Here is a 21393-nt window from a genome sequence, read left to right as displayed (position 1 = left end):
TCTTCCATTTTTTACGATTATCTAGGACAGTAATGTGCTGGAAATTTCTCTTCAGGAGGTTCTTTTTCTGCGTGTTTTGGGGGTGGTGTTTTGATTTTTTAGAAAAGCTCACCTGGTGTTAGGTAGGAAAAAATCCTTACAAGATGTTGAATCTTGGGCTCCATCCTGCACTTGCCAATCACTACATGAGGGATGTCACCTGAGTCAAGTGCACAGGACACTTATGTGATATTTTATCTTGAAGGTTTGACTTCAGTCTTCATTTAGATCCTAGCTGCTATTCAGGCATTTTATTCCATATTTAGATGTTTCAATAAAAACTGCCCTAAATCTGTGATCTGCTGAAAACAGCTGTTTGAAATATTTTTATCAAAAAAGCCTTAGAGTTTTGTTTGTAAATTTCTTTGTTCTTGGGCCTATGAAATCGTCAAGATTCAAGCAAGCTCAAACTTATAAATTCTTGACTGTTCTCATAGTCCTCCCATAAGATATTTTTCTTCTATTTTTATTAGTATAGTTTCTTCCCTAAGAAATGGGAAGCTACAAAGCTAAAACTTGAGATTAAAATGTAAATTAGTTTATTTTAGAAAGCCCAAGTTGCTCTCTGCACTGGAACCAGTGTCAAGATGAAGCAGAAATTCTCTTTAATTTCAGTGTTGATGTTCCTAGTGAGTTTGATGAAAATTTTATGCTTTAAAGGTTTTTTTTTCAATAGCTATGTGAAATATGTTGAAAAATCTTATTATATACAGTTAAAAGTCAGACTGGTGTGGAAACTGGGTAATAGTAGTGATTCAAGAAAAGAATTGTCACAATATAGCAATTTTCTGGTAAATTCATCATGTTTTTATGTTCCTGCCCAGTTATTAACTTTCCTGCTTCTATCCTTATTGCTGATAGTAGACCAAGAGCTAGATGACTGCTTACATGGAGTACATATTATGCCCAGATGAGATGTAGTCCTAAATTAAACATTAGAATGAGTACCAGACTGAGTAGCTTAGCAGAGTAAAAATGGCAAACTCAGCAAGTAAATTTCCACAAATAAATCTCTGAAGCAGTTTAAGAATAAGAATATTCTGAAAAATCACTGTGAAGGCAGAGGAATGCTTTCAGTTAGTGCTTTGGGCTGGTTCTAGGAAATTTGAGCTGCTGTGTGAAATACGTAGAGTTTTGGTTTTGTTTGTTTTTTTTTTTTTTATTTTTAAATTGCGTTTCAAACCTAGACTGACTCTGACTTTAGCATTTGGCAGGTCAGGGACTTTGATAGAGGGGCCCAGATTACATCATGGAGTACTTTATTAACTCTTTAGACTGGAGTTGCTCGCTCTCACCTTCTTTAGTAATTGATATTTGCAAAGCATGCTTGAGAAGTTCCTTTCCCTTTAACAATTGTAAGCATTTCAAGAGCAAATGTTACATGATGGAGGAGCAAGTGCAGGCAAGAGGATGTAGAAGCACAAACCTAGCGGGGGAGAGTAGTGCCAGTGACTGGGATTATTATTGAAATTTCTCCTTGTGACTCTGGCTGGCAGGGAGCAGTAGCTCAGCCTAGACCAGAGGGTTTGCAGCAGGAGGGAAGGAGCATTTGCCTGCCCACAGGCTTTCCTTGGGAGGGGCAGGCACACAGGCACAGCTGAGCTGTGGCCGTGGCTCAGGGCTGCGTGGGCTCAGAGTGCATGGGCAGGGTGGGAAGAGCCCTGGGCCAGGAAGAGGGGTCTGCCTGGGAGGCCTGTGTCTGATGTGTTCTACCAACCTGATTGGTACCAGAAGGATGGTGGTTCTGTGGTTTTGTGTTATTCACACACAGTTTCACTCATTTGAGGTTTGGGACTTCGGCGGGATGAGCTGCCTCCAATGAACTTGCTCGCTCCCAATGGAAACACCTTCCCTTTACTCCCAAAGCTTTGGCTTTCATCCTATGTGCTTTTTGATTGATTAATTGTCAAGAGTGATTGCTAGGGTGGCTTTTACATTTGTTAATTTAGGTTAAACTCACTGCATGGGATTGTTCTGAGCATTTGCTCCATTATGATGCCATATACCTATTTTATTTTCCTTGCAGTTTTGTGGGATTTCTAATAGATTAACTTCTCTTTCTCTTCTTTTGCAAAAAGGCTGAAATGCTGTTGGGGATGGGATCAATGGTGATGTATCTGTCTCTGCCCCTTACCACAACCTCCCCCTCCCCTCTGCAGGCTGCCCCTGCCAGAGCCCCTCCTCTGGCAGGAAGGGGAGTTGAAATAGTCAGCTCCTGCTTTGTGAAGGAAATTTTCTTTCAGTGCCTTGCTCAGAGGTGCCTTTGAGAGCAGAACTGATGTGTTTTTGTTTACTTCTGGTCTGAGGAGGTGATTTCGATGGCCACAGGGTTGCTCGCCATCATTTTACTCTGTGCTGTTGTGGCTGGAGCTTCAGGGAGTAAGTAGAAGAATTTTTTTTCCTCTGCTAAGATTGATCTCACAATGCAGAATACTTCTACTAAGAAATGTTCTCACTGGCAAAACTTCAGAGAATTATGTTACAGCTTGTAGGTTTGTAGTAATTCTTGTAGCAGCTTTGTCTGGATTTTGAGTGTAGTGTAGCAGTTTGCTTTGCTGAGCTCTGTGGGTGGTACTGGGCAGGTGGGAGAGCACCCTCCTTGGAGAGGATGCATTAAATAGTGCACCTTCCCCAAGCATTCTGGGGAAAGCAACAGAAACAGTGAGATTGTGTCAGTCTCTATACTTGATAGAAAAACTCTCTTGGATTTATTAATTTTTTTGAGGACCATGCTTTGATTTCAGTAATTTCACTGAAGTTCAGAAGCAGCAGGTCTGTGTTGAGCTGCACACAAATTTGCAGCACTTCTCTGTTCTGTTACTGTCATTGCAGGATCCTCAGAGAGGTTAAGTTATGGAGCTTCCTGTTTTGCAGAATGTCCAGGTGAGTAAAACAAGAAAAGAGGAATTTGAAAACTTGCACAGGGATATTATGTTCTGAGAAGAATGATATTTATCTCTGAGTGATCAGCATTCATGGAAGTAGCAGAGAAGTTCCACCAAGGTTTACCAGGTCCACACCTGCCTGTAGTTTGCATTCTGTGAACTCTGAAAAACTCCTAAGCATTAGAGCTGAGCAAAGGACTAAACCAGTGTGGGACTAAGCCCAGCCATGAGTGTGAAGAGCAGATCTATTTCATCCTGCTGTGGTGAAAGTCCTGCTTTGCTGCTCTCTGAAAGGTGCTGGAAGAGCATCGTGCTGTAAATGCTTTACATTTCTGCTCTGCCCTTGGAAATCAACTTCTTGCCTTGAAGGAAATTGTGAGGTTAGTGCTTGGGAGAGGGGAAGTCCTTTCACCCTCTCTACAGGAGCTATGGCTGGCAGGCAGGGTGTTTTCAGAAACCCAGTTCTTTCAATTGAAAGTGCAAGTGGGAGCAATCTACATATCCATCCCTTTACTTAGCTGATTTCCATGGCTGAAAGATTAAAAGATAGAAAAAAAATAGAAAGAGGGGGAAGTTTAATAGGCTAAAATAACACCCCCTTTTTTTGTTTATTTCCTAGGACACAGTGCATTATACTTCCACAAAAGAGGTAGATACAGCTACAGGTATTCAGCAGTCACCAACACATTCCTGCAGGGAAATAGTTACAAAAGTAGTGGCATCTCTCTGGACAGCACAGTGATCATTGAAGTATTGGGGAATTGCCAGATGGTTTTGAAAGTAAGTATTGTCATAATTGTTTGAGTGATTGAAATAAACTGATGTGGAATCTTATTTTTCTTTGGGATTATTGCTACATTTCAAACATTTGTTTTTCTTGTAATTAAAAGCCAGTTTGATTCTGGATCTCATAATTAGAGTTGCAGTATTTCTTTGATGCACCACAACTTGAAATTAGGTATTTGCCAGTTTTAAAAGGCAGATTAAGAAATAATTGTTTTCTTTTCTAAGTGATACAACAGTTTCACAGTTTTGTTATATGAAGTACAGAACTGGAAGTGAAGCCAATCCTTGAAAGGAACTTGGTTTACTTTAAAGCACTTTGATATCTGTAGGAATAATTTTAAAATAGCAAGCATTTTAAAGAGAACTTGAGAAACTTTTATGATGTGCTGGATTGGTGCCATTCCTAGCCCAGTGTAAAATTCAGTCTTGTACCACTCCATTCATCACAACAGGAGATCTGTCTCCCAGTGACAAGAGCAGCAGGAGTTTCAAACTGCAGAGCTTCTCCTAGGGTTAGCCCTGTGGTAGGCCAGGTGGAGAACTATAGGGGCAGCAGGGAAAATCAACTTCTCAGCTGCCTGGGTTTTCCTTCAGGTTAACAGAGGGGGTAATTCACTGGTTTTGCTGGGGGCTTGACATGTGTCTACTAAATACACACACGTGAGGCCAACAAAGAAGAGCACAGTTATCCCTGTCCTAGCACATGGATAAAAATTAACTGGTTAGTGATTTGATGGTAAAAGGGATATAACACTGCTGTATAAAATGGGTTTAATAGTGAATGAAACTTCTTCACAGAAGAACTTTCTGGAAACTGCCTCAGATATGCCACCTGAAGATAGGGCTAATGCAGTTTGGTTGCAACACTGAACCTTTGTTCATAGTCTGTGATGTTTGGTGGGGATATCGCTATGTGATAAATCCACAAGTTCCTCTTGACAATGAAATATGTTGCCTATAATCTTTGCTTCTAGGTGCAAGATGTACAGATTAAGAAAAGTTTTGCATCCAGAGAGGAGTCTCTGATGGAAATGGACAGTCTAAGGTAGAAAACCTTCTAATTGGTCTGTTTTTTGGGGTTTTTTGAAACTATGTGGCTTAGGAGCAGCTTGACTGGACACTGCTCACTCTGCTTTGTACTCTGCTTAGTTTTAGGGGTTTTCTTTTTTTTTTTTTTAGATGAGGATCCAGATATGAGCACCATAAGCAAAAATGAGAGAATGAGAGGCATTGGTGCAAACAGGTTTTTCTTCAGCATAACTTTCATCCCTTTGTTCCAATTATTTTGAGTGCAAATTACTAGGCCTCTAGCAGCATGTGTGGATCACAGCTCTCAGAGCTGGAGATGTTACTTCTACAGGCTCTAGAGTGTTGTAGTACATTTCAGAAGTTCTTGGTTTAAAAGATTCCTGTAAGGCAAAACTTTGTGGTTTTTTCTTCCAAGGTATTTATAGTTCATTTATTTGTCCAATGAGATTTTCTTCCTTTTCTGTTTTTGGGTTTAGTAGCTCATTCATAACATATGTCAGTGTTTCTCATTGACTTGCCAAGGTATAGTCTCTAGTATAGATGGCTATACAAAAAGATCTCAAACTGTGGAAGTCTGGCATTTTCCCAGAGAGCTGATGCTTCTTGTCTCATCAAAAAAAGCGCAGTTCTGTTGTCTGATTAAGCTCAGCCTTGTAATCTTCCTCTTTGTCCTGCCACTTGGATTCTCAGCCTTTAAAGAACACTGAGAGCTGAGGTAATTGACTCAATTCAAAGGGTCAAAAAGAGCAAGCTTGGGGTAAATGCATTGCTTTTTATATTCATCAGGAAGAACTTTGTGTTCTCCCTATGGGCAGTGGTATCAGAGTTCAAATGAGTGTACAGGCACATCTTCTGTCAAGTTATTTGCAAGATTTTCATAGCAGTAAGAGCAGTTGTGTATTGTTTGCAGAGAAGCCAAAAAAGAGAGGTAGGAAAGAAAGCATTCAGTGAAGCTTGGCTAATCAGAATAATTATTCAGACAAGTGAGCCTTATTAGCATTTGCCTCAGCCTATTGTGAATATACAGTAGTCTAGCTTGTCCTCTGAACATGCATGTAATCTCCACAGATAGTAGCAAAAACAGGCTCAGTTGCCTGGGAGTTCAGAAACCCTTATCTTACATGCCCAGTCTCTTCTGGAAGGACTTTATCCAGATGTTGTATATTAAAGTTTTACTTTGTGACTGATTGACTAGATGAACAGTTAGTGTCCCAGTTAATGTGCTGATGAACTGTCTGGCTCCTTGTATGGGAGCTGACCATTGGGCTACAATAAAATTCTTCCTTTGGATGTTTTTTTTCCCCATTTAGAGGGAATATATATGACTAAAGTATGTTACATTAGGAGTGAAAATCAATGTTAAAATTGATCCCTTGCAAAGGTAGAAAATACTGTACTCTCAATCTGGGATAGTAAAAGCCATTAGGAAGTGTACTAACGGCAGGGATTGGGGAATAAGTTTGGGATAGAGCCTGAGTATTCACACCTAGCAGAGCAGGAAGACATGGGTTAATTGGGAAGCAAAGTTCTTGTGTGCATCACAGCTGAAGAGGCGTGGTGCAGTTACTTTGCAATTCAGACATGCCTACCAAAGCTAAAGGCACTTTAAATAATAAAATGGATTTTCTCTCTTAATTAAACAAGAATCATTGCCATTAAGTACATTTACTTATAAATAATTTGCCAGGACTGCTTTTATTACGCGTTGCAGTGATTTTGAGAATGATGTAATTATCTTGAGCAGATTTGTTTTTAGGGTTTCACAGGGTTTTTTTAAGGACTCCTTGGGTTAGGCTGAGTTTATGAAGAATAGAGGCTTGCTGTAAAGAATAGAGATACAGAGTGAGACAGATGCATTGTGGAAGAACAGCTCTGTTGAGGAAAATCTGAGTCTAATGTCACAAATCGACTCGCACTCTTTGAAGCAAGAAATGATAAACTTTTTCATCACAGAGAAATACTGGAACAGCATCCTCTTCATTTTTCTTTCCATGATGGGAAAGTTCTGAAGCTCTGTCCTGTGAGGAGTGAACAGACCTGGGCACTGAACATCAAGCGAGGCATTCTCAGTGTGCTGCAGACAGCACCAGAATTCTCTGCTGGTGCTGTTGTTGAGGAGGTGAGTCTGTCAGTCATGCTCTGAGGTGACTTCTAGCTCTTGTACATGTTAAGTCTACTCCACTTGTAAATAAATTAAGGGTTTTGTCACTTGGTTCAGCAGATAGTGGCAGTCATCTGATTGCTTCTTGTGACTGTTCTAAAATTATCTCGGGCTACTGCTGCGTGTCAGTGCTTAGAGATGTTCTGTAGCAGGGCTTGGCACACCCATACATAATTGAAGTTACTCTGCCTAGTAATGCTCTTCTGAATTAATGCTTCCCTGCATGCCCACAACATTTTAAATGGAAAAGCATATGTCTGTAATTGTCTGATTCAGAAAAACGCAGTGAAAGTAAACAAACCAATAGAGCCTGGCTACTACAGACTTGACCAAGGCCTTTAAAATTATTTCCCTTTTCATGGCTTTTGTGGCAAAACTAGTCTTCTGCAATGGAGAATTTAGATCTCTGTTGTTATTACAAAAAAGGTAATTATTAAAACTAATTGCAATAACCTACACTATCTCCTTGTATTTTCTGTGTGCATGTGTGACTCAACAGTGTATGTTTGTTACTAGGTGGATGTCCTGGGAATATGCCCAACCAGGTATCAGCAAAAGGGTCCCATTCTTGTAAAGACAAAGGACTTAAACCTCTGCTCCCATCGCTCTTCTGGTTTGACTTCTGTGCAGTCTGTTGTTCTTCCACATGTGTCAGTAAGTTTTGGAGAATGACACTGACTCTTGCTTTTGACTCATTTGAAGAGAATGTCTGCCCAAACTCGGGTTCTTAGCAAAGAAATGGTGAATATTATTTTCCCTGTAATGTCTGTTATTCACAGAATTTGTTTCAATGCAAATTTGCATTGTAGTTGATGAATGTTAAAGTATAAATGCAAGAGGCTGTTAGCGCCTGAGTTAAACTCTCATTAGACTACTTTACAGTGGTAAACTGAAAATAGTCTGTGGAAGGGAGGAATTGAGAGCTGTAAGAAAAAATACATCAGAAAAATAAGGTTATTATTTGTAGAAAACTTTGGAAAAATAGAAGATTTTCTAAATATCAGACTGCAACTTTCCACTGTGGACAGAAAATACAGTCAATGTTTGGATCTTGTGCTATTTTTGTTAGGTGAATATCACCTGTTTCTTGTGTTGTAGTAGCTATTCATAATTTATCAGACTTTTACTTTTTTCTACTTTGCTGACCAAAAATCTCTGATTAACTTTGAGGCTTTGTGAATTGAAATGAATTGACACCATTTGATCCTGGTGTCAATTAACAGCAGTTAAAAAACTTCTTAATAGCAGTTTTTTTCAGTGTTGAAAAACTAGGCTAAAATTAGGAGTGCATTAACCTCCACAGGCTGGGCATTGTCACAGGTGTGGACAAGAGACTTCCCACTATCCCAGAACTGGAATCCTCTGTGTAGTTGGGAGAGGAAGGCTTGGGTAGGCTGACACAGGTCATCAAAAATCTTCCTGAAGTATCTGTTTTTCTCAGTCTGAACAGCAGATTGTGTCCTCCCAGCTGGAATGTGTCCAGAGCATTAGGGATGGGGTCCTGGAGGAGGCCAAATGCACCGAGTCCGACCGCGCGACGCTGCTCCCTCAGCAGGGCAGCGGGGCAGAGACACAGACCCGGTGTGCACTCAAACTCTTGCACGTGGAAACAGAGACACTCTACAGTAAAGGTAACTGTGCTTCTGCTAAAGTAAAGTAAATTCTTTTCCTAGAAAAATATTGTGACTTTGTCTTGCCTGTGAGAACTCTTTGCACCCATGATTTTCACCTTTAATGGATTAAACTGCTTTAATGAGGATGCTTTTACAGGCTGGCCTGAGCTGTCCCTTCTTTGGGGGCTTGGGCCTGCCATAACAAAACTGTGTGGATCTCCAAAACTGGGTAGGTTTCCAGCAGCGATGGTCTGTACTGGCTAGCTCCCCGTTACCTGCTTTACATACCTAGTCCCCTTGTATGCAGAGCATCAGCCTTCCCAGGTCTGTGGACAATTCCTAGTTTTTATATAAATGGAGACTAAATAATTTTAAGTCCTAATGGAACTAAGGACATGCTATGTCTGAGAACTGTTTTAATTTTTGCTCCTTCTTTGCCCTATATGTTTCTCCTTAGGAAAATTATTTTACTGAAGTCAACAAGTGGCTTGCCTGAGGAATGATTTCCAAGTTGAACTCTAAATGTTGAGGAACATGTCTTTTGTCTGTTTCTAAATAATTGCTTGGTTCTTTTTTTAAAGGAACCCCCAAATTTCCAGAACACTTTGTAATTATACAAACGTAAGATGATAGAATTTTTCCTCAGGAAGAGGTTCAGAGCCAAGCCATTTATTTTTCTTTGCATTTAGATCTCCTGTTCACTTTTTGGGGGGTTGAAGTGTGGGACTAATGATTAGATGATGTTGGAAAAGGTGACAAATGTCAGGGCCATACTAAGAGATGGATGGGTGAAAAATAGGGCTTTTTTTAATGTGTATCTTTGTCTTGTTTCCCTCACTCTTTCTTTTGGGTTACACTTGTCTTTGTTTTGTTGTGTTCTTAAATTCAAGCTGACTGCACTCATGTTAATATTCATACAGGGAGAAATAAAGGCTCAGAGAGGAAGTTTCCCCTTGCATAAAGGGTTAATGATAGCAAATGGCCAACAATCACCAGAGATGGGATTTTTCCTTTATGTTCCTTATTCCAGGGGACTCTGAGGATCTGTATGTGACTGACATTCTCTATGAAAGGGAGGTAACTAAGAGGGAGGTCACTGGAGCAGAAGTGACTGAACTGGTGTGGAAGCTTTGCTTAGCACACAGTGCAAGTTATGAGGTAAGCTGTACAGCCTCTGCTTCCTTGGGAGGCTCTTTGTGGGCTGAGAATTCTCCTGCACAGATAAGAGGTGACCAGGAGAGCAGCAATTTTCAAATACTGAAGCCTTCCATTGTTTTGGACATTTTTAAATGTGGAATTAGAAAAGAGAAAATGCTTTGAAATGTTGCTTTCTTATATAAACAGTAAATCACACTGAGGAGTTAAAACATACTGTAGCCCTCTGATTAGGCTAAAGCAATTTTGACCTATATTCTAAATGAATCTGAAGGAAAATGTCCCAAGTTTTTGTTTTGCTGTGAAAAAACAAAAGCATAGAAAGTATCTGGTTTGGGTTGTCACTGGTGGTTTTGATACTTTATAGTAATACACATCTTTTACAGTTTTGGTGTGTAATACTGCCCCTGGCAGTGCTGTTGTTCCATGTTTGTTGGAGTTCTGCCATCCTTATATTGCCTCATCCCCTCAAAACAGTTGGCACATGAAGCCCTTGCCTCTTGGTCTTGGCTGGCAGGTTCCTTGTGCTTCTGATGAACTCTGCTAACAACCATGGTGTTTTCTGGGGCTGCTGCTTGGGTCCAGAGGGAATCTCTGCCCCCTTGACCATTTTCATTGGTGAATGCTGCTAAGATAGGGTGGAATCTTCTGGTCATGTGGAACAGGCAGTGGCTTAAATATTTTTCATGATGACCATCATTCTAGATGAGGGTCTGCCTGTCTCCTTAGCTCACTTGGGTGTTGTATTTGGCAGCAGCTGAATCAGTCAGTAATTTTCTCTGTGTTTGAAATGAAGATCCCCATCTCTGAAATTCAGAGGTTATCAAGAACACCTGCTATGTACAATACAGAAAGATCAATGGATGATGGTGCTTAATCACTGTTCACCTGAGATCAGCTGAGGGCAAACACAGGACACTTCATATCCCATATCCTTCAAATAGAGTGGTTCTTGCTAGTAGTAAAGCTCCTACAGAGAAAAATAAGGGAAAAAATGTAAATGTGAAAACAGAAGAAAACACTCTTTAAGTAATTTTTGGTCAGGATATTACTAGAAAAGAGGTATGGTCTAATGGTAAAGGCACTAAACAGGGCATTGATGGCTCCATGAATTTGCCACTGATGAGTTTAGTCATCTCATTGCTGATATATTTCCTGTCCTCTGAGCTTCTTGTCAGACTGTTTTACTTTGGAGCAGGGTTATTTCCTGTGCAGAGAGACTGAGATCTCTCCTGTGAATGCACATAGGTACAAGTGATGTTAACAGAAAGCTTCAGACCCAGCGTGGAAGGCACTCACCTTCCTTGTTTAGATAAATCCTATGTCAAAGAACAGAAGCTCTTCCTGTCATTCCCCTGGGCTGGACACAGATACTGAGGGATGGAGGAGAGGCTTTATGGGGACTGGAGACAAGTGCAGTGCTGGATTGCAGCTCTGCAGTGATGTCCTGGGTGTGTTCATCCTTCTCTTAGTGTCCCCTGTGATTCATGAGCACAGGTAGGTGTTCATGTTTTGTGTGTGAGACTTCAGGGCAAGGCACAGGGTGGAGCAGGATAAGTCACAGCTGCTGAAACCATCGCCTTCAATCAGCTGTGATAAATTCCAGCCCCAGACCTTACTCCCAATGTGTTAGGAGTTGGGAGTAAGGTCATAGCTGACCTGGTATCACAGCCTGACTAGAGCCTGGGCATGGGGCTGAGCAGAAAGCAGCAGGTGGCCTTTGTGGGTGTTGCAATATTTGGGATAAGCTTTTGTCTCTGACTTATAAGCAGGTCTGCCATCTCTTTTAGCTGCATGCTGTGGAGACTGGGGCTGTGGAGGGCTAAGACAGTCATACAATAATGGTTGGTGCTAATATAGAATAAGAGCAGACCTTCCTCTTGGGAAAGGATAATGCTTAATTCCATGTGATTGTCACTGTACAGCAGTATGAAATAGCATTTAGGCACAGACTAGAAGGTCTAGTCACATACTGCCTGGAAAATGTTGAAGAAAGAAATTACTCCTGGAGATCTGAGAAACTGTGTAAATCCTACCTTCTATGGAACATTCCTAATTCAGTGTCTCTGAAAGAATGGGAGATGATTTTCCCCAGTAACAGTGGGATGTCACTTCTGCCTCCAGAAAGGCTGACTGGCTTCATGTGTGGGAAATTTGGTTTTTCAGTCACTAAGATTAGCACAAGTGGCTGCTGTCTGTGCCACTGCCTAAAAGAGAAGTGAATTATTCATCATGTGCCTGTCCCAGCACAGGGTTTGATTGGTTGTCAACCATTTTCACTGTTTCAGGGTGTTCTTTCTGTGTGACCAGACATTTCAAAGAGAATCTTTATCATCCCTCATTTCAACCAATGAAATGTCCTTTGGGCCAAGAAAGAAGTTATGGGAATGCCCACAGTGTTGCTTGGGAGACAGCTGCACTGTTATGCATGTAGAGCTTGTTTGTCCCTTTATTGTTTGACTCTGAATGAAGTGAGATTATGCATTTCTTTCAGGACACAAAACCAAGAATAAATGGAAGGGAAAACCTCCAACTCTGGGGAAAACAGTGAAGGGATGAGAAAATGGAGGTGGAGATGGTGTCAGTTCCAAGGAAGCAAAGTTGTTGTTTAATTTTTTAATGCTATTATGAGACAAGATTGAATTTCAATGTGGATGTAGATTAGCTAATGGACCATTAAGTGAACAAGCTGCCTGCTGACAAAGAATGGAAAAAGAGATGGGGAGAAGGGACCCTCTTGAGAGAGGCTGGAGAGAAGCCTGTCACACCACTTCTGCAGGGGCTGCATTTCCAGTGCCTGGCTGGGATTTGGTGCTTGGTCAGTAGCTCTGGTGAATGTGGCTGTGTATGCAAGAGTATGTCAGATTTGCTTTGCCTTGCTCCTGGACCCCAGACTGACCCAAAAAAGTTTACTCTCAGGGCATGATCTTTCATTTTTGTTTGGTTCTGGTTTTTGGGGTTTTTTCCTTGTAGGGCATTCTAACTGCTTGCTTTTACCTAGTTTATTATTTTAAAATACAGCAGGTCTGAAGGTAGAAGGATAATCAAGCTTCTATGTAGAATAAAAGCCAGGCTTTCTTATGTTTCTTTCAGAGGTGGGAACAGGAGTCAGATTTGAACGTAGTTTGTTATTATGATACTACAAAGAGAGGAATTTGCAATGACAGCTCAATTTCAATGCAGCCAACCTTAAAAAATGAAAACAGCCCACCTGGTCAGAGAGTTCATTCTAAAGATTTATTAATAGAGAGTAAAAATAGCTGCTTCTCTGCAAAATTTTGCATGGAGTTATTAGATGAGAGCTTGTCTAGTCAGCAGGTGTGAAGCAGAATGAAGTCAGTTTACAGTCTAAAATTGTATCACCTGAAAGTAAATCAGTCTGGCAGTTTTATCTTGACCTGTGCTGCAGCTCCAGCTGATGGGCCACCTGGGCTCAGCAACAGCAGCTGCACACACAGCTCCTTGTGATGAGATCTGTGGGGATCCCCTGCCCCCCAGTAGATTTGCCTGTGGAAAAATGCACTAGGGCCCATGCTTTAGAAATGCTTTCAAAAAATTATTATTATTCACTAGCTCTATAGTGTCCAGGCTTGGAATTTCTTTTTAAAATAGATCTCAGTGGTAATGAGGGAATGGAATGGAAGGGAATGTATGTGGATCTATCTGAATTCTACGTATGGAATTATGAATGTTAACAGAATTAATACGTAGGTGGGGCTTCACATACAAGAACAGGTTTTAATTTGATTAAATTATATATTATTTCTAAGAATAATATAAATCCTAAGAGATAAAAACATAAACTATATCTTTATTGGAATCTGACAAATTGCTCCCTCAGCCTATCAAATGAAAGAATAAGAAATTACTCAGCCTTCTTACTGAAAGACAGCTTCTTGTTACTGAAAATGGCATGGCAGTCTTAAATTAAGATTGAATGCTGGCACTGGGTTATTCCATGTTTTCATTGTTTTTGGGAGTGGCTCCTGGAAGGAAGTTCAGAAGGTGAAATTAGGTCTGTCCCCAAACCTTTGGAAATGTGACTTAGTGAAATTAGACTTTGTTTGTATGATTTTTATGTAAAGAAAAATGTTTTCTTTGGAACCATAAATTTAGTCCTATGTCTAGGCCTTTCACATCTGAGGTGAATAAAGCATTGAAGTGAATCTGACATGGATCACGTTTAAAACTTCCACATTATAAAGTTCAGTTAACATGAACATACAGGATATTCTATTGAACATTCTGCTAATTTTTCAAGTAATGAGACCCTATCTTCTTTCTTCAACTTTGGATCAGGTCTCAGAGGAATACATCCATGAGCTATTTGGCATTTAAAATGCCCGGAAAAATAGCTGCTGTATGATGTAACAATTCCTCTTAGTGAGAAAGAACAGTTTTTCTGTCTCTATTTTTTCAGCTAATTCTATGCTGCATGCAGAGGTAAGGACACTTCTCCCTGGGCTTTTCCCCAGTAAGATGGAATCATTTCTCACAGCCCAAGGGTTCTCAACTGAAACTCCTAAGTGTTGCCCAAACCTCAGTTAAATGATCTTTCACATAAACCTAAGATTAATATACAGTTAGCTTGACCATTTTTTCATTTGTGTCAAAGCTGTCAGCAGTTGCGGTCATAAATCAGGATCTTGCCATACAGTCTCAGAGAAGATTGACTTTCTCTTCTGGATTGTAGCCACACTGTTGCATTTTGGCTTATTATTAATTTGTATGCCAGTGGTTTGTGTGGTGGTCACTGAGAGCTGTTGTCTGAGGGACTGACTGACATCCAAAGCAAAAGCCCTTCTCCATATACATTTGCAGTCTGGAGAGAAAAGCAAATGAGGAAGGATTGTAAGGACACAGGGAAGAAAGAGGGTTCAGTCTCAGGTTACATTGCAAATCAATGGCAATGCCAGCATAACCTCGTGCTCTGTTCTCTGAAGCTGGTTTCTGCACAGCAGGAATATTACACTTGTTGTTGTGCACTTACAGACTGCAGACCTTTTCATGACTCTCGTGTTTGAGCTTCGACACCTTTCGCTTGAGGCCTTAAGAGCACTATGGCAAAGATCATCATTCAAGTGCAGAGACAATTGGTAAGTCTTCTTTAGTAATTGCATTCAAAAACATACAGGAAAAAAATGTTTTGCAAATATTTAAATGTTTTTAATCTGTGCCCAAATGTTGGATTTAAATTTGGAGCATTTTAAAGGAATAATTTGTATTGCAGATCTTGTTTCTGTGGTGGGATGACATTCTCTCCTCACTGAACGAATGTTATGCACAAAATAGATTTGTCTATTCCCACAGCCAGATTTCCTGTTTCCGAAGCAATGTGAATGGGAAACCTGAGTCATGGCTTGGATGGCAATTGTAGAACTGTGGCTTTGAAGATCAAGACCTGACTCCTCTGCCTAGTCAGGAATAGTTCTGATCTAATGTTTTGAGATTATCAGAAATACTAATCCAGTATTATTAAAATCAGTACATTCCCTTCATAAAATTGAAAATAATGCTGCAATTCTTTTACTTGGTTTCAGTACAAAATGTCATCAGCCTGTTTGCAATTAATCTATTGAGAAGGTTTATGTTCACTACAATATCTTTACTTGATGCACAAGGAGCAAATTTTATTTTGGGTTAGGTTTGTTCTCATCCTTTGATAAATAGTCAAGCTAATATTCTTCAGTATTAGATAGTAATTAAACTACTTTGCCTCTTTTATATTACCTTTAGACTAATTTTACTCAGGACATGGTTATTAAATTTAGGAGTGAAAGAGAATCCCATGCAGATCCCACTCTGATTCTTCTACTCCATCTAGTTTAACTACTTTCTAGTTAATGCAAAAGTGTCCTTCCATCAGTATAGGAGGCAGGTACAGAATATTTACAGAAGGACTCTTAAGACCTGAAATATATATTGTCTGTCATGCTGGTGGAAGCTTTCCCCTTAGATAAGGTCTGAAAAAGCTCAGGAAGTAAAAGCTGGTCAATTCAGTTTTAATGTTTTAATATTTTAATTGTTACTTATGCTACAGAAGAAATGAAAGGTAAAAACCACCTTAATAAAAAGTCAGTGCTTTAAGGTACCTCAGTCTTTAGAAGTCAAAGCTGGGATATGATGTGACTTAATTCTCAGGGAAAGAAACTGAATATTTTCTTGAAAATCTGGTTAGGTACTATTGAAACACCAATGCACTTCCATCACATCCTGTCTGAAACATATTTCTATAAGGCCACTATACCAGAAGTTAATTTTGATTTCTGTGGAATCTGGAATTTGCTAAGCCACTGGACACTTATTTACTTTGAAAGAAGCCCATCTCAATGTACTTGTTATGTGATTCTTAAGTATTTTGGTCATTTTAAGTTTCCTGTACTTTTTTCTTGTGTTACAGGCAACCATTAATAGATGCTCTCCCATCTTGTGCCACAGAGGCATGTGTTGTCCTAATGAAAGACCTCATAGCTTCTGGAGAAGTTGAAGAAGACAAAGTAGAATATTTCTTCTGGTCATTTGCATTCATTCCTAATCCCACCTCGGGCATGATTGAATCTCTTGCTGTGAGTGGATGTTGTTTTTTCAATTTGTAATTACTCTAGGTGACTCATAGTTTTTGTGTTTTACAGGAACAGTCTTTTTCACAGATTTATACAAAGCTCTGTCCAGGTAATTTTGTTGAGGTTGAATTTGAGTATGTAAATATTTTGATACATTTATAATCTGTGGTATGTCACAATAGTCATTCTTATTATTTTTCTGAAACACCTTGTTCTTTTTGTGGTTGTTTACAGCCTTTGCTGAAGTCACCTAGAGCAAGCCAGAGCTGCTTCTTGGGAGTAACTGCTCTTGTACATCGGTTTTGTTCAGCTCACAGCTCCTGTGGTGTTGTACCTGCTGTGCAGAGTGTGATGAGGACTCTTGGGAAATTTTTGGGAGGAAACTGTACTGTGCAAGATGCAGAACATCTCAGCAAGGTATTGGTTGTACAGAGGCACATGATAAAGGGCTTTACTTTTCTGTTCCCTTTATGGTCTAGAACCTGTTTGATGAAAATGGTATTCATTGGATTTCCAGACAGCCATGAATACAAGCTTAGTAAATGAATATTCCTTGCTAGAATGAGCTGATAAAACTTTGTAATCTGACAAGTAGAACGTATCAGTATGGGTATTCTTGTGTGTGGAAATAAAGAAAAGCCTTGGATTTCCTGATGAAGCAAACTTCATACCATTGAGCAATGTGAAGAACACATATCTGTTGACAAATTATTATTTTAATTTAATTATTCTGTCCAGAATTCTATGTTGAATCACTAAAATGTCAAAGTATCTGTGATCAAAAGGGACAAAATATCAAAGTACTTGAAAAACCTTTCCAGTATGTAAAATTTGTGACTTTTGCTTTTCTGTTGCAAAATATTTAAAAAATATTTTTGTATTCCCCCAGGTCTAAGGCAGGTTCTACTTACAAGTGCCACATGGTGTCAGAATAGAACTGTGGTCCATATGGGTCTTGTCCTCCCAGCAAAGCCAGGGTATAGGTGGTACAATAGGGGCTGCAGTAAACTCCCCAAATCACTATTAATCATTTTAAACAGATTTTTGCACAGAAAATGCTAGTGCCATGAAATTCAATGTACAGCTGCCAGCACTTGCAGAGCTCTCTGTTCTACCTTGCTCTGCATTTCCAGATGCAGCTGGTGTTGAAAGCCATCGGGAATGCGGGGCTGGCAGCGGCTGCGCTGGCTCCTGCTCTGAGCTCGTGCGCTGCCCTCCAGAGCCATCCCATGGAAATCCGCCTCGCCGCTGTCCAGGCCTTCCGGCGCATTCCCTGCTCACTCAGGGTGAGTGATTTACTGCCACACATTTGGGACTTGTTGGAATAGTTACAAAATGCACAGATGGATAAGGAACAAGTGTAGACATGTTCCAGCAGAGCCCCTCTGCTGTTGGAGAAGAGGGTAGAACCACCCAGATGAGCAAACCTATAACGAGCTTTGCTACAGTTGAGGTAACACATCCAGTGTTTGGGACTTCTTAATTAGGCACTGCAGTTGGGTGCCTTCTGTCTGCAAGGATTATGGCTGAGAACCCACAGGACTAGATTTTCCCCATAGTCTGTTTCACTGTTTCATTCTCTGAAACATAAAGTATTAATGTGAGAAGCTCGTTGTGATTTGCAATACACTGCCATAGTTAGAACATTTTGTTAAGTGGTTTAATGGAAGAAAGTTCAAGACTCGTTTATCTCTAATACCTTGATACTTCGAAGAATGGCAATGCCAGGAGTGCTGGCCTGGGCAAAGTGGGCAGCCCTGCTCCAGAAGAACAAGAAGCTCCACATGGACTTGCACTTGGAGAAGCACCTTTCTATGGCTTTTCAAAATTTAATTTCAACATGGATTGGTGCGATTCACTTGTTCTGCTGTTATGAAGCTTGGTGTTGCTCATTAGACATGTTCAAAGTATCAAGTCTGTATGTTGTCATATACCCCCACCATTGTCTAGCTGAACTGAGTGGACTGGGGCTGTTAAATGCTAATAAACATGTTAGTAGTATCAGTCACTGATTTCTTAATTCCTGGCAGTTCACAAAAGAAGTTATCTTGGTTGATACTGGGGAAATATTGAACAGAATAAATTTGTTGCTAGCCTGCTCTTTGATTGAGACCAAAAATAATGATCTTCATAGACTGTGAACAAGGCCATGGCCATTGTTGTCTGTGTATTGGCTGTAGCATGAGAGATACAACAGACAGGTCTCCCATGTGGTGGAATGAAACCATCCTTAACAGTTGTGCTTGCAGGGGAGGCTCTGTGTTGCAGAGTCCTGTATAGATTTGTCTGTGTAGGATCCAAGGTCATAATGACAATTTATTCAGGAAATTTATTTTGTGGATAAGGTAGTATAGACAATATGTACATACATTTGTATCCATGTTACACAAAGTGGCTTTGTCAGATATGAGGCTGTTTAAGGTATAAATGTAGCAATAACTCATTGAGAACAAAAAACCCACCAGGACCTGAAAGTGCATGAGGTGTTGCAGGGGAGTGAATCATAATTGTCTTTATCTTTTTGTATTTTTCTCTTAGAATGCTATATTAGTTCAGCTGTATCAAGCAACCAGTGAAGATGTGGAAATAAGAATTGCTGCTTATTATATAGCAATGAAATGTCCACATGAAGAGTTATTTAAAGAAGTACAAAAGACTTTGCTGAAAGAAACATCCAGCCAAGGTCAGCCAAGCATTTTCTGAAGTCTTACATGTTCCTAATTGATACTTCAATGTGACATTCACTTTGCAGGTGTAATGGTACCAATCTGTGTCAATTTTTATTTAATCTCAATGCTTTGTAGATTGTTTCTAAATAATTGTTTGTATGATTGTGACATTTTATATTGAAATTGTGATACTGGTGGTTTAGAAATAGTAAGGACTGACTTTTCATAGAATTAGTTCCTTCTACTGGCAACATTTTATTCACTGAAGGCTCCTGAGGAGGATGTATGGATGCTCAGTGCATTAGAAATACAAATTCATGACTGCAAATTGCATTTTGTTGAGAAAGAATCAAGTGGCATAAAAAAAATGTTATGATATTCTAAAATGGTATCACCGCGTTCAGTGAAGGGTACCTCTAGAATAATCCTTGCATTTACATCTGTCAAGAAGGAGCAAACATGAGAAGGGTATCTGTAAGATTGTTTGCAAGCAGATGAAAGCAGGCTCTGTCTGCACTGTGTCTGGATCCTGGCCAGCTCTGCCTTGGAGCTGGGATCCAATTCCCAGGATGTTATGTCCAGACCCGTGTCTCCTGCAGTGATTGTGAGTTCAGGCTCAGCATTGTGTTCACCTGCTGATGTGGCTTGTGGTTTGGAGGGCACTCATTCCTCTCTGTTCAGAGAGAGAGATATTGCATCCACCTCCAAAATCCTGTCAAGGTGTACCCTCAGTGACTCCTCCTGGTGACTTCATGCAGAAAATTTAATTTGTGTGATTTATGAAGGAGCTGTACAAGTCCATCCAAAATGTTGTGTGTTTCAAACAATTTAATGCAGTACTCATGAATATTCTTAATTTCCTTCCTTTGTCTTTTGTTGATGTGACAGCTAAATAATTTATTATATAAACTTTTGAATAAAGTTTCTATAATATAAATAATAAATAATATCAAGTGATTTTGAAGGCATGGGGCACATGCTATCTTTTAGTTCCACATTCAGAAAATGAAATTTGAAAAGAAGTTGTGTTGTGAAAAATGCAGTTACATCAGTATTCAGTGTCTGTGCATTGAACTACCACTGGAGCCTAATATCTTTTATCTTTGGGAGACAAAAAAGCCTCTATTTAGGAACCACACTCTAGAACATATGGGAAATATTTGCCCCCATGACACAGCACATACATGGCTGAGCTGGGACTCCACAGTGTCATACAGAAATACTAATTCTGAATCACAATTGTTTGATTGTATGTGCCTTTTTTTATTTAAGGGGCTGTTGCAATAGATGCATCAGACTGATTTTAATCATGCTGAAAATGAATGGATTCTGTTGTGGTCAGGGGAATGGCTTAGAATTAATGGTGGTGTATATATATAAAAAATTCCTGTATCTGTTTTTAAGACTCCTGTAATTTTTCTCTGATTTCCACATCCTTTTCTTTGTTGAATTTTAGTGGGCTCCTTTGTTTGGAGTCATCTCTCTCAGCTCCTGGAGACAGATGACCCATTGAAGGAGCACCTTCGAGATTCTATTCCTGATGAAATCCTTAGCAAAGATTTTGACTGGGAGACATGGAAATACTCCTCATACTCTGATGTCACATTTCACTCAGGTATGTGGAGTTTTAGAACTTAATACTTTGTAGCATATGGATTGTTAACATCCCACATGGCTTTTCTGACCCTTTACATATTGTTCCAGAGAACTTTGATTTTTATGATTTAATACTATCCAAATATGCAAATGTAAGCTTGATTCTGTTTGACCGTAATTGGAGCATATGAAATATATTTCCTGCAAACCAGATACCATACACCTTTGCATCTTGTGAGAGAGGAGACTAAGAACCAATGAACACTTAAGATTATTTTTGTGAACATCAACTTTTAATTCCTTTCTAAGTTAACTTCCTTTGCAGCAACAGGGGACTGGGATGTTTTTTCTTCTCCTGATCCATGTGCTGTCCTTGGTATAAGAAAAGAGTCAAACACTAGTTCCTTTCTGTTTTACTATCTGTTCATTTATTTTTAGTGCAAATGCTAGATGATGTTTTTCAGAGTTACGTTTTGATTTTCTGTCCATTTCCTCCAGTGTATTATAGATACTTTCCTTTTGATGTTAGTGAGATAATACCCAGTAATATCCAGTAAATATGGAATTCCAATAACTGGAAGTTACTTACAGTAATGCCTTTGCTGTATTAAAAAGTTAAATATTTTCACCTGTTGACAATGTTTCATTCACCATCTTCTTATTTAGTGGAGTAACAGTTTTCCAAAGAATTATGAATTTTGCAAAATATTTGAGAACAGCTGATCTCCAGCTGACAGACATCTATTTTCCATTGCAGCTGGTGCAGGTGCAAATATGGAAGCATCAGTGGTCTTTTCTCCTACATCTTTTCTACCACGATCAGTCATGACAAATTTGACTGTTCACTTCATGGGACAGGCTATAAATCTCCTGGAGGCAAGTTTATGGATTTTTTAA

At 39.7% G+C, this 21393-nt stretch overlaps 1 protein-coding gene across 1 annotated transcript in view; it reads left to right on the top strand.

Moving 5' to 3' along the window:
- Nucleotides 1-4709: 4709 nt before the first annotated feature.
- LOC136563648 (uncharacterized) overlaps nt 4710-21393 on the top strand; it is a 68665-nt gene continuing 51981 nt past the window's right edge. The window contains exons 1-12 of the mRNA XM_066561139.1: nt 4710-4755; nt 6693-6858; nt 7417-7554; nt 8342-8531; nt 9544-9671; nt 14661-14764; nt 16069-16234; nt 16466-16648; nt 17365-17517; nt 18770-18914; nt 20357-20515; nt 21254-21372. Of these exons, the coding sequence (XP_066417236.1) occupies nt 4736-4755; nt 6693-6858; nt 7417-7554; nt 8342-8531; nt 9544-9671; nt 14661-14764; nt 16069-16234; nt 16466-16648; nt 17365-17517; nt 18770-18914; nt 20357-20515; nt 21254-21372 (1671 nt within the window). The 5' untranslated portion in view covers nt 4710-4735. The remainder of the gene's footprint in view (nt 4756-6692; nt 6859-7416; nt 7555-8341; nt 8532-9543; nt 9672-14660; nt 14765-16068; nt 16235-16465; nt 16649-17364; nt 17518-18769; nt 18915-20356; nt 20516-21253; nt 21373-21393) is intronic.

Source organism: Molothrus aeneus, chromosome 16 (genome assembly GCF_037042795.1).
Source record: "Molothrus aeneus isolate 106 chromosome 16, BPBGC_Maene_1.0, whole genome shotgun sequence".
Classification (NCBI taxonomy): Eukaryota; Metazoa; Chordata; class Aves; order Passeriformes; family Icteridae; genus Molothrus; species Molothrus aeneus.
This window is presented reverse-complemented; position numbering and strand designations above follow the sequence as displayed.